At 36.6% G+C, this 14082-nt stretch overlaps 1 protein-coding gene and 1 long non-coding RNA gene across 3 annotated transcripts in view; one reads left to right on the top strand and one right to left on the bottom strand.

Annotated features, from left to right (window-relative positions):
- Positions 1-14082, top strand: part of LOC137071539 (ras-specific guanine nucleotide-releasing factor RalGPS1) — a 170741-nt gene that overhangs the window by 50838 nt on the left and 105821 nt on the right. For both annotated transcript variants that reach the window (XM_067439646.1, XM_067439647.1), the window contains exons 6-7: positions 2854-2943; positions 6274-6366. In XM_067439646.1, the coding sequence (XP_067295747.1) occupies positions 2854-2943; positions 6274-6366 (183 nt within the window). The remainder of the gene's footprint in view (positions 1-2853; positions 2944-6273; positions 6367-14082) is intronic.
- LOC137071552 (uncharacterized) lies at positions 7994-9870 on the bottom strand. Its single transcript, XR_010904445.1, has 3 exons — positions 8849-9870; positions 8328-8530; positions 7994-8220 (listed from the first exon to the last, which is right to left on the bottom strand). It is a non-coding gene; the product is annotated as an uncharacterized lncRNA (long non-coding RNA).

Below are 14082 nucleotides of genomic sequence, written 5' to 3' on the forward strand. Positions count from 1 at the left end.
GTTGGCTTCAAGCAGCATTTGCATTTGGAAAGGGTTCAAGTGAAGTCTGGATTTTTTTAAATGTCCTGAAGTTAGGCTGCTCATGCTGTCTACGTAGAGCTCCTAAAATCACTCGCTTACCGTATGAAGATAGGCTGCTCATGCTGTCTACGTAGAGCTCCTAAAATCACTCGCTTACCGTATGAAGTTAGGCTGCTCATGCTGTCTACGTAGAGCTCCTAAAATCACTCGCTTACCGTATGAAGTTAGGCTGCTCATGCTGTCTACGTAGAGCTCCTAAAATCACTCACTTACCGTATGAAGTTAGGCTGCTCATGCTGTCTACGTAGAGCTCCTAAAATCACTCGCTTACCGTATGAAGTTAGGCTGCTCATGCTGTCTACGTAGAGCTCCTAAAATCACTCACTTACCGTATGAAGTTAGGCTGCTCATGCTGTCTACGTAGAGCTCCTAAAATCACTCACTTACCATATGAAGTTAGGTCTATGTAGGCAGCTCACTAGGTTTTGTAACACTGAAGTTAAATGTTCTATTCTAGATTGAAAGTTAAAAACTGTTGCATACTCAGTCGATTTAATGTCTTCTTTTAAAGGACCAAAGTCAGGGGTTAAATTTATGGCCAAACTATGCACCCTTTTATCCCCATGATGTTTTGGAAGCTGACTTCCTGAGGGGCGATGGAAAAGACATTTGCTTGGACGGTTCAGTCCATATATTCTTATTTTACAGATATATTTACTGTTCCTCTGGGAGTTCTGTGACTGTTTGCTGGTTGTGGACAAATTAACTGTATTCAACCTTTTTTCCTCTAATAAACCAGCAAAAGACCAAACAAAGATTTGTTTTGGATTTGTTCAACCATATTTTGTGTTTTAGGACTTGGGTGGGCTTTTTAGACTATGCAGTTGTAAAGTAGTTTTTATGAGTGAATTTTTTATTTGTATAAAGATATCCCAATTCTTTTGCGATCCGTATTTGCTATAACACGCATTCCTGTGTGGTTCACCAGTGATGTTTTCCCCCTAAATTATTTGTCAGACATGAAACAGTTTCTTGAGTTTGATTCCTTCTGTGTGAAATATAATCAAGGCTGCTTTTGAGGAAATGGTTGAGGTTTGTTACCTGACTCCCGTTGTGTTATAACGGTTCCCTGGGGCAGAAATCTTAAACTTTTTACTACGGTCTTCTTCTGCTTTCTAATTTTGTTATTTTCTTTTTTTATTTGGCATCTGCTCGCGTTGGAGTCTCTGCCAAGTGAAATCTGTGCCCAGCGTTCTGTGTTTGCCGGACAATTATAATCAGACTGGAGCGTCTCGTTTTTCAGTCATTACATAACAACAGCTTTTCTTCCATCTCAGTCGTTTCCAGCACGTTTGTTTTTATCTATCATAAATGGGTTTTCCACGAGATATGCTTTGACTCCAGTTGAGTTTCCCTTTAGTGAAAAACCTCAAATTCCAAAAACCGCAGATGAAAACTCGAACTACTGATGTCCTGACATGACGTGACCTCAGCTGACCTCTGTTTTTATTCCTCTTTTTGAAATTGGTATTCATATATATACCAGACATATACCTGTCAGGATGTCCTGAGCTTATCTCCAGGATTGGTGTCAGGGCTTTTACAGAGTATGCACCCTCAGTATAGAGGGTATGCGTGTGACGTGGTTACGTCCACTGAGTGGCAAAAAAACTGAGCGGCAGCAAAAAACTCACAAAACACAGCTCAAAATGGAAAGAGCTTTGAGATTGAGCGTACAATACATTTGACAATAAATCTGAGGTATATTTTTAAAGACTGCCAAAAGCTAAAGAAAAGAGAATCAAATGGATTGCTGCATTCACAGAAACAACTTTAGACAGCGAAACGTCGATTTGCAGTTATCATTTTTTTTGTCAGCATGTTGAATTTGGGGGTAAAATCACACCATATATATATAGGTCCTTCTAAGAAAATTAGCATATTATGATAGTTCATTATTTTCCATAATGTAATGATAAAAATTAAACTTAAATATATGAATATATTATATTATATGTGTGTGTGTGTGTGTATATATATATATATATATTAGTTATATACTGTATTGAGAGCTCATCAGTTAAATATTTACAATCTTTGAATGATCGGATGTTTTTAAATAAGCACTGACAAAATCTATAGGGCTGGATTTAAAGCGTTTTCAGGCAAGTTTGCTTAATGTATTTTCCCGCCATTGAAATCAGGCTCATATAAATGTCAGGAAGCACGATTCTTGGCTGTATGTCAATATCCATGGATCACTGGAGCTTTGGTAAGTTCTAACACTTTATGCAGTCAAAATGTTACACTGATAATTGTTTGTTTTACCTGCGTTTTTGCTGTTTCTCCTATTAACTCCAGTCATTCAGAAGTCATTTTCTGCCACTCAGTCCTTGTGGGAGGAAAGTGGCATCAATGCATACCCCCTATTGGCTAGCACAGGGGTGTCCAAAACCTACTTAAACACACCTGAACCAGCTAATCAAGGTCTAACTAGGCATACTATAAACCTCCAGGCAGGTGTGTTGAGGCAAGTTTAAGCTCAACTCTGCAGGACAGTGGCCCTCCAGATAGACATCTCATCTATAGATGTACTTTGTATTACATTTGAGCCCCTGAAAAACGCCTAGTATACATTGGATTGATATGAATAACTTTAATGTATTTGAGATGTGCACCAAGCACTAGGAACATAGAAGTGTCCGATCTGGGATTGGCAGATGGTCAATACTCAGTGACTCTGATCAGATATTCAATATTGTTTTGCTGCTTGTTACTGAGAAGTTGAAATGTTAATGTTTCCTGTCATCAGTGTTTTTTCCATCTCTTCAGGTGAGCTTCTGGTTGGTACGGGAAATCCTCACCGCTCAAACCCTGAAGATCCGTGCTGAGATCCTGAGCCATTTTGTCAAGATTGCAAAGGTACGTTCATGAACAGTTATTTTTGAGCACTTTTACAGTCCTGTTGCTCATGTGCATACTATGTAATTACAGTAACTGGGTAATAACTATACACTAACCCTGACCCCTTAACCTAACCTTAAACCATGTAGTTACATTATGGTATTAAGATGCGTTTTGGTCGATCGGATTACAAGTGAATAGCGCTAAATCCAGGTGTAAACGGGGTCTAAACGTTTTAAGCTTGTCCACTTTTGACCGCTTCCAGAGGTAGTTGAGGACAGATTTGACCAGTTTGCTTTTGTAATATAAATAATCATTGTTCAAATGTGTTCAAACAGCCACAAATGAGGCAGACTCTTCACCTATATGCATAAACATTACGGTACGCGCTCTAACCGGACAGGATTTTAAGGGTTAGTTAGTTTATTACCTTTCTGGTCCTTCTGGACATGGACAGTATACTTTACATACATTTTCAATGAAGAGACAGAAAGCTCTCGGACTAAATATAAAATATCTTAAACTGTGTTCTGAAGATGAACTGGTCTTATGGGTGTGGAACGACATTAGGGTGAGTCATTAATGACATAATTTTCATTTTTCAGTGAACTAACCCTTAAAACGTTGTCATCTTGAGACCCAAGTTTGGTTTGAAGATGAAAAACACACCAATCACGATGCTCCCACTCTCTCCACTCCTAATTTCTAACACACACTCCCAGCGTTCGACTGGTCTTGCGACTGTCAGAGCAGAAATGAAAGCTGCTGCTCTCCGTATGTTTTTCCGTTGTCTCCTGGCACGTTCATATGTAAATTGCGTGAGCTTTTGTTCCTTAGATCGAAAGATCTGAAAAAAAACCCCCATACATTTCAACTAGTTCTAGATTTTTAGCCTGATCTGAACCAAACCAGTGCAAAAAGAGTCTTATTGTCAATAATTAAAAAAAAAAGTATACATTTAAATTCATGGCCACTAAGGGAAATGTTTGTAAAGTGTTAAAATGTTGTACCATTGTAAAGTGCCACTTTTACTGAAATGGCTGTAACTCTTGAACAGAATGAGATATTTTCAGAAAACTTGGTACTCGTTTTTATGGGCTCAATTTTTGGTAATGTGAATAAAATTGCAGCCAGTTGATTGAAAAAAGATGGAGATAAAAACAGCTATAGCTACACAACAAGTCCGATTATAGTGTCTTTGTCTAAGGTGCTATGATTGTCTAAGAGCACGTATCTCAAAAACACGGCCGCCATCGGCCAATAAAGTTCAAGTGGCTGTCAGAGAAGGTTAACGCATGTCAATCAGAACAAAACACGCTGGGCCTAGTTGATTATTTCAAAAACCTACTTTCGTGAACTAGTCCTAGTGCTTGGCTCAACCTTGGTAACTGTTAAAAATCTTTTAATCATACATTTTCTTAGTAAATTGCCTGTATTGGCAATTCCAGCTTGCTAAATAAAAGCATGTGCATAAAGGCCTCGAAGCGCTTGAACCCTCATTAATTGCTACTCGCAGATATATTTCAAATTTACATCTGCATGGTTTGGAAACCTTTAGTCACACTATAGAAATGCTACATCAGGGCTAATGAGCTAGCAGCAGTCATTTTTAGATGGCACTCTGGTTTTTAGTCCTTTTTTAGTTCTTTCTGTCCAATATGCAACAGTGCTCAGGTTCACAAGTAATGCAGTTCATATTCATACTTTATTCTGCTTAAAAGAAACATGGAAGTATTTTGGTGCAGTTTGCTCTTTCAAAACTACTGATCAAACAAGATCTACTGTCTGAGAAATGTCTTATATTTAATCAATAAATACAATTAGAATAATAAGGCACTATAGAGCCGTTACCAGTCAAATGATTAACAATAAAATTAATCTTTGTGTTGAAGAGGTTGCACAGAAGTTGCTGCCGAATTTGTACAATTATACCTGTATAAATATTGTTCAGATTAATTTAACATTAAAACATGAACATCATTATTTAACAGTAACAGAATCATTTATTTAACCAAATTGTTCATAGCAGCTGATTCATTTAATAACGAAACATTGCCAAATTAGCAATAACTTGTCTAAAATACTGTCTAAAAATAGTCGCTTAATATTAACTTATTGTTAATTGAACGTTTGTATAAAATCTATATCAATTATGCAATCATGCTCATATTCATGAAAGCAGCTCTCTTGCGATATTGCTTAATTATATCCTGTTACATTAAAAAAAAAACAAGATCTCATACAAGTTAATTTTTCCAATCATATATTGAATTTTGTGGGCATTTACATTAATTTTGGGCATTTTTGAGACGATGCTGCACTGATTTTGAACTCGGCAGCACAGTAACACAAGAAATCACATTAGAAAGAAGTTATTGATTGCATTTTAAGCAGTACGTTTTACATCAAATCACATTAATGATGTTTACAAATAAATCAGACAATACACTGGCAATTTATTGATATCCTGGCAGTTGTGGTCTTGAGATACAATCCAGAGTACACAAGACAAATGCAGTCAAGACCAAGACAAGACTGAGACCTTCAAAAAATGGCCTTAAGACCATCTCGAGACCAAGACCAGTCTAGAGTACTACAGCGTGTGTTATTTTTATTAGAAATCTGCTGCTCTTGCATACTTCACTTTAATGCAAATAAACGCACAATATGAAGTGTTTTGTTTTGTTTTTCATGTTAAACTTGCAATGGTCTGATAATTACTGTCCACCCTTTTGGGGGGTTTTCATCCGCATAATCTGGCTCTCAAAAGAAAGTCATCAAAACAAGCCACGTCAATGAGGCGACTCGAATATTAGGACATCCTTCAGATATCTTATGGCTAAATCTCAGAGGAACACTTGCTGACAGAACAAAAACACTCAGATTGTAGTCATCACGTGTCATGGAGTGGATTCAGGTGTGCCAAACTTGCTGAAGTGAGCGCAAAGCAGTTTTCCATCATTTGTCGGGGCTTCATTGTGGGAGTAATGATGAAAGCAGGTCTATCTTACTGAAGGTCACTGTCTTTTAGTGGACAGCGTCCAATCAGAGAAAAGTAAAGGGAGTTTTGAGTGTGGGCGGTAGCTGTGACATCATCTAACCTAACAAACAGACAGTAGTACATTTTCTGCTATTTCACAAATTGCATCCCAGCCTTTTACGAAGTGTTTTTAGAGCGTTTAATAGCAAAACGTGATAAAATAAAATGCAGCCAGTGAAACGGAAGTGGTTGCTATATAAATCTACACTTTGGTTCGCTCGTGCTCTTTAAACACCCTGTTTTTGTGGTTTGTGCATTGAGTTTTCTGAACTGTATAGCATTTCACAACTTGCTTTCTATGTCTGCAGAAACTTCTAGAGCTGAATAACCTTCATTCCATGGTGTCGGTGGTGTCGGCACTGCAGAGCGCTCCCATCTTTAGATTGAGCAAGACCTGGGCGGTAAGACACACTTATTTAATGACACTTTTAATGAATAAGACACATTTAATGAATAAGAGAGTGTCCCCATGAGAGGATAGTTTTGTCCCCACAAAATAAGGCCAGACTCATCATAGGCCTCAACCCTTTGGCTACTCAATCATATGATCTGAATTATATAAATGTGTTGCTCATATATCATGGCAAGTTTGTTTTTTGCAATTTGCCCACTTAGTCCGGTAATTATTTTTCCCTGCTCTATTTGAAACTGATGCTTTTTAACGCAAGCTGTCTGCCGTTTGAAATGGAAAATTAGTATTGTAACTTTGTGGAAAGAGACACGCAATCCAAACATAACACTTATCTCATCCTACTGTATACTGTATGGTTTTTAATAAGCGTAGATTGCAGAAAACATTAGTCATAAATGATGCACCCAAATGAACTGAAGTTCTGAACAAATTAAAAAACCGAAAGCAAAAAAACTCATTTTAAAGTAGCCACTGTTTAAAATACATTATTGTTCAGAAGTTCGGGGTTAGTATGTTTTTTTTAATTATTTTTAAGTCTTATTTTATAAGTCTTTTCCACTAATCAAGGCCACATTTATTTGATCAAAAATACAGTAAAAACAGAAATATTACAAACTATATTTACCAATCAAAATGACTGTTTTAAATGTGAAAATATTATAGTGTAATTTATTCCTGTGATGCAAAACATCATTACTCCAGTCTTCAGTCACATGATCATCAGAAATCATTCTAATATGATGATGTGTTGCTCAAGAAACCTTTATGATTATTATCAATGCTGAAAACATTGTTTTGCTGCTTGTATTTTTGTGTAAACATTTTTTCAGAGATCTTTTGATGAATAGAAAGTTCAAAAGAACAGCATTTATTTATTTTGTAACAATTTAAATGTCACTAAATGTTCATTAATATCCTCTTAGAATTCCTGTCAATTTTGCCTAAAACGCCTGAAAAAAGTCATACCCAAAATAAATTGCATGCTGTGCTTGAACCATATGGAGGATATGCATGGATTTGGTCTCTTTTAAAAGGTGACACTCTGAGGTTTGCTCCTAAACTGTCAAAATCACTGTAAGTCTCACTGGTATTGAGTAATATAATTTTGAACTCACTGAAAAATGAAAAAAAAATATTGCGCCTACTTTTTTTTGGGAAAAAGATGCCTGCAGATAACTATAGCTGGTAGATATAAGCTGGAAAACACAATGGGGTCACAGTCTGAAGCCTTACCAAACCCAATTTCAAATTTGATATCAATACCTCATAAAATGAGTGTTTTACACTTGTTTATCTAAATGTATTTCTAGGCGCTCTCCAAAAAAGGCCACCTGGAGACTCCAAATGGCCCTTTGGAACCATAAACAGATAAAATGCTTTTATTCTTGAATGCTTTAATGTAGAGTCATAATTTTGGTCTCATATGAAAGGTTACACTTAGAGCTATTCTATTCTTTATCCAGATTCACTGTCATTCATTGCTGACACATTTTTTTTTAAATTCTTGAAACTAAACAGTGCAAATAAAGAGAAAAAACAAGTGCTATGGTTTTAATTGTTTTATTATTTTAAAACACTATACTATATATATATATATATATATATATACACACACATACATACACACACACATATTATATATTATATAAACCTATATTTCTAACTATATAACTATTTACAAATTTTCTAAATATGTTTTTAGACGTCACTGGCAACATGCCTCGCATTGTAACAGTCCTGACTCAGCAAAAAGGACAAAGAAAAATGTTTTGTACCACTTCTGGGTCTTGTGAATGACTAATAGCTCATCAGGGCATCAGAGAGGTCCACTCCACTCATGCACCTGTATGAACAGACAAAAAAAAAAAAACTTGACCTACATACTTTTTTTATTTCAAATAGCATTTTTAATATATATTTTTTTATATAATTGTTGATTATAATACATACCAGTTGTACTCTTTCACTGCTGGTGGAACAGAGATGTCCTTCAACACCCAGTTCTCCCTGTTCCTCTTCCCCGTCCTTTGCCTCTGGGTATTCTGCTGGCAGAACCTTCTGAGAAGTTGTGGTGTGGGCTCTCTCTTTTGATGTGCTGTCCCTCAGTTTGGATTAATTTACTTACTTCTTCTGTTTCGATGTCAGATGATTGTCTGTATAAATAATAATAATAATAATAATAATAATAATAATAAGTACAATTACAATAGGGTTTCAGCACTTCGTGCTTGAACCCCTAATAATAATACAATTATTTACAAAACATTTATATTTTTTCTGTTTTCTACTAATGTTTACATGCTCACAAGTATATATACAGAAAAACAAACACACAAAACAGACACCGGTGCACATACGAATGCCAACAAACACAAGAACGCGAGCGCACAAACACATCAAAACACGCACCTCAATAAAGTCACAAGGTGTTTACTACATTCATATGTTATAAAATATGATAAAACACTTACTTGTCGAGAAAAACATCTCCGCTATCCAAAAACCGCTCCTCCGCTATGGAGTCGACGGATGAAACCTCGAATAATCTTCAGTAATGTCATCATTCGACTCATTACTGTCACGCCGAACGCTCTGCTTCAATACTTCGTCGAGTAAAAAGAGTTTCTCCATGATTCTCTTCGCAATCGTCGACCTACCCAAGCTCAAAGTGTTGTAAACAATAAACACAGACGGCTAAAGCTAATGGTTTCCGTGCGCTCCCGGATATGCGCAGTTGCGCACGGAGAGACGAGCTGGTGACGCATGTTAATGTATGCTGACCGGTTGATTCGTCATACTAAAATTGTATATTGACACGTTCAGAATTTCATTGGCTATCAGACAAGACCGTCATTTTCAAAGTCGGATGCAATTGGATCGAATTACTGCCACTCAAAGTGAGGGTGGGACTTTCTGCATCTGGAGCGCTCCTTGGCTCTCGGAGCTTGAGAACAACCCCCCAGATGCACCGATTGGCTCAAATGAACTGTCAATCGAAAGGGGAGAGTTCACTGATCATTTGGATAGCAGACAATGGCGACTGTTTACATGTTTTCATAGAACTATGGACAGAATAATCTGATGCTTTGATTGCTCCATCAGCTAATGTGAAATGATGCTACTATGCTCCATGGATGTTTATTGACATATGCATGTGTTATGGACTAAATATTGCCCTGAATTGGATTGACTGGACCCTTTACAGTGAAACCAGACCGTTTTTGGTGGAATGTTATGGATTTTCTCCAGTTTTTGGTGAGTTTCTCCAGTTTTTATTCCGAGGAAGCCCAATGGGGTGGTCTGACAAATCAAATGATTGTATCTGCTGTGTTGATTGTATCTTAAAATGGTTTACATCGTTCGAATCGCGAGAATCTCAGCTTTCCGCGGATATGAGACATGTTAAACCTTTTTTGTCAGAGTTTTTACAATTTATGATTTAAACCCGTAACCCCCCCTACGTTCCGCCGGCGGAACGTCGGATCGCAAAAGGGATATATAAAATATAAACATTCTCCCACACAACGTGAGGTTGAATTGTATGGAAGCTTGTTGCCACATTTTTTTTTCTCCAAAAAATTAAACTTATATAATTGTGACTAAATGCGTTTCACAATTTACAATTCAGACTTTTTCTCGCAGTTCTTTAGAACACGCGAGTCTGACTCATAATTGCGAGAAAAAAAGTCAGATTTGTGAGATAAAAAGTCACAATTACCATTTTATTTTTCATTCAGTGGCGGAAAGGAAATTTACGTAAAATTGAGACAACTTACCAACCAGAAATATTTTTATCAGCCCAGTCTCTATATTTTGCGTCATTTCCTTAAAGGTCACATTACACACACAGTTTCTGCCAGTCTCATGTTAATCCTGAGTATCTATAGAGCAGTGTTGCATCCTTCATATCATATTTATGAAAGACAGAAACGCTGTACTGATTCTTTCCGAAAACAGCCCATTATGATGTCGTACAGGATCATACTCAAAAAAAAAAACGTTCTGAAACTTCGAATCCTGAAGGAGTGTATTCGGCACAGAAATACTCCGCCATACGTCCAACTCGTTTTTTGTGTGACATTTTGTCCATGTTTAGCATAAGAATCAACTCTTTAACAGTGTATATTTGTCATGCATGAACTATCATTAAACACATTTACATTTACATTTATGCATTTGGCAGACGCTTTTATCCAAAGCGACTTACATTGCATTCAAGGTACACATTTTACATTATTGTCAGTCCCTGCGAATCGAACCCATGACCTTGGCGTTGCTAGCGCCACACTCTATTGGTTGAGCTACAGGAAAGCCACCCCTAAAACAAACCTTTTTTTGTTTTGTTAGATCATTTGTATTTCTTTGATTTTATTCGTCTGTACTGCTTGCATCAGAAGAAATCCTTGAGGGGTAAGGGGGAATATTGTCATTCTTATGCAATATTAAATTAAATCATGTATTTATTGAACGTTATGTTGCAATTCCTAAAAAAGCCATGCCGTTTGTTCATTGAGTGTTATTTACTTGAAAAAGCCAGGTTATACTGACATTTGCAATGGGCGGTTCATGATGACCAATATGACTAGTTTATTGATGGATGTCTGAATCTGATCATGCTGTTCTTTCTGCCACTATTGATCGAGACGATACCAGGGCTTCACGCATGAACTTTTCACTGAAGTGTTATCAGCTTTTAACACTTTTCGCATGGTCTTGATTGTCCAGGGTTTTTTCCCCAGTAGAAGAGAAGAAATGGCTCAATGTTACATCACAGCTGAATGTGTCTCGGCTCGGATATCCAGTGCTTTTGTTTTAATCCGGCAACATACAGAAGCTTTAGAGCGTTTTGGTTGAAAACACAATGTGTGGATGCGTGTCTGGATCCTCTTACTCTTCAAATCTGAGGCCAGATGACCACTTCCCCTAATAATGAACAGATGGTTGAAATATGGAGAGAATGATGCTCTTAGGAAGCGTTCATCAATTAAAATAGCAGATGAATCATTTCCTGCACTTACTTTCAATGAACAGCAAGACCTTCAAAGTACTAGAAACTTATTTTCTTCTTGATTTTGGCCAGCACTTGTATAAAACCTGTTGATTGACCTATCTCTCGGCTGTCTACTGCCTTCTAAAAGACTGGCATTCACGACGTTTACTCTACGCTGTTAAAATGATTGTGTTTTTAACGGTAAAAGACTGTAAAAATGCTACGGTGAAAAACTGTTTTACAGAATTAATTCACTTCGAAATGAAAATGTCCTGTTAATTTACTTGCCCCCCATCTCATCCAAGATGTTCAAGTCTTTCTTTCTTTGGAAGAAATTACGTTTTTTGAGGAAAACATTCCAGGATTTTTCTCCACATAATGGAGTTCAATGGCATCCAACAGTTGAAGGTCCAAATCAATGCAGTTTCAAAGGAAGAGCTTCAGAGGCTCTGACCGATCCCAGAAGAATAGGGTCTGATCAAGACAAACCATTGGTCATTTAAAAAACAAAACAAAAAAAACATTTATATACTTTATATCCTCAAATGCACAAATTTCTGCTTTTGTATGACGTCTTCACATCGGAAAGGTGACGTGTGTAGAAGTACCGACCCAGTGTTAAAACGAACACGCAAAGACTAAATCAAACAGCCTTTACAAAAATAAAGGTAAACCAACAACGTCAGACCATTTTAAAGTTTATCACGGCTGTGTCCATCAATCTGCCATCTATTACTTTTGATGTTGTTGGTTGTTGTACTCTATAATTACTCATTATATTTTACTTAAACTGTCCAATAAATAATTCGATTGCCTTAAAATGTAGCCAAAAAGACGGTGGCAACGTTCTACTGGACCCTCAGATCACTATAGGTTTTGTAACAGCGCTGATGTCAAGAGTCCGATTCATAATGTCTCTTAAACTCAGTGACTCTTGAATGATTTTTAGCTCCAGGTTTAGTTCAGTGAGTCTTACCTCTCCATCGGCCGATGCCAAGATCAACTGTGCAGGCATGTTTATGGCCTTGTCCATCCACCCTCAGAGGGACACCAGGGACACTTTGCTCTTTCAAAACCGCTCCACAGTCGCTGAGAGTGTCCGTGGCGCCGGAGGTTTGGCGTTAGTCAAGGTGACGTGGATTAGAGATATTCATTTATCTACGGCATAAGAACCATGAGCGGTTCTGATATAATGCGAAGCCCAGATTCACGTACAAAACGCAGGGGATCGTGCATAAAATATGATGTCAGAAGAACAGCACAAAACCGATTAACGATTGATTGTTTTTCAAAGGCTCAAAGCTGAAGCCATATGCATTAGATCAGGGGTTTTCAAAAGTTTAGATGCCATGGATCCCCAAATATGAACGTCCTGGTGTGAGGGACCCCCATCCTGAAATTTCAAAACAACTGTCTAATATCCAATCAATCATTAACTTATTGTTAATTGAACATTTGTATAAAATCTATATCAATTATGCAATCATGCTCATATTCATGAAAGCAGCTCTCTTGCGATATTGCTTAATTATATCCTATGTTATATAAAAAAAACAAGATCTCATACAAGTACATTTTTCCAATCATATCTTGAATTTTGTGGGCATTTATATTAATTTTGGGCATTTTGAGACGATGCTGCACTGATTTTGAACTCGGCAGCACAGTAACACAAGAAATCACATTAGAAAGAAGTTATTGATTGCATTTTAAGCAGTACGTTTTACATCAAATCACATTAATGATGTTTACAAATAAATCAGACAATACAATTTATTGATATCCTAGCAGTTGTGGTCAAAACATCCAATTAACACGCACGCATGCATGCACGCACGCTCACGCACACACGCACGCACGCTCGCACACAGACACACGCACGCATACACGCTCACACATTTGCACGCACGCACGCACGCTCGCACACGCACGCTCGCACACTCACACGCTCTCTCACACACACACACACGCACGCTCGCACACTCGCACGCACGTTCGCACACTTACACGCACACACACACACACACACACACACACACACACACACACACACACACACACACAATTATATAACATTCGTTTCTATTAAGTTACTTTATATCTTTTTTTACTCACTAAAATAATAATTTATCACTTGCTTATTTAAATAATTTTTTATTCATTTATATTAATAAAAAATATATTTATTTATTTTAAACTTTTTTTTTACTTTTTTTTTTTTTTTTAACATTTAATCACATATATTTTATTCATTGTAATATACTGCATTTGTTTACTTAGTTTTTTAATATTTTTTTTAATAACTCCACGTGGCTCCAGGGGGTTAATAGAGGCCTTCTGAAGCAAAGCGATGCATTTGTGTAAGAAAAAATTATCCTTATTAAAAACTAGCAAATTCTTCTATAGCGATTTATTTATCCTTATTTATCCCAAATGGGATGTCTTTAAATGCTGGCTTTTAGACATTTGATAGCAATTAAACTTTAATCGACTGACTGCAGTGTTATTTTACTATTATTTTGAGTACTGTTGTAGTTTTTATTCATATTTTGAATTGGCTTTTATTTTTTGATTTTCTTTGTTCACTTCATTTTAGTATTTCTTAAGTGCGTTGTCATTTTTATTTATTTTAAACTTTATTGTTTAATATATTTTTATTTCAATTTTAGTTACATTTTTCAATTAAGTTAGTTGAAATTTTTATACAATATTTTT

Source organism: Pseudorasbora parva, chromosome 3 (assembly GCF_024679245.1).
Source record: "Pseudorasbora parva isolate DD20220531a chromosome 3, ASM2467924v1, whole genome shotgun sequence".
In the NCBI taxonomy this organism is placed as follows: domain Eukaryota; kingdom Metazoa; phylum Chordata; class Actinopteri; order Cypriniformes; family Gobionidae; genus Pseudorasbora; species Pseudorasbora parva.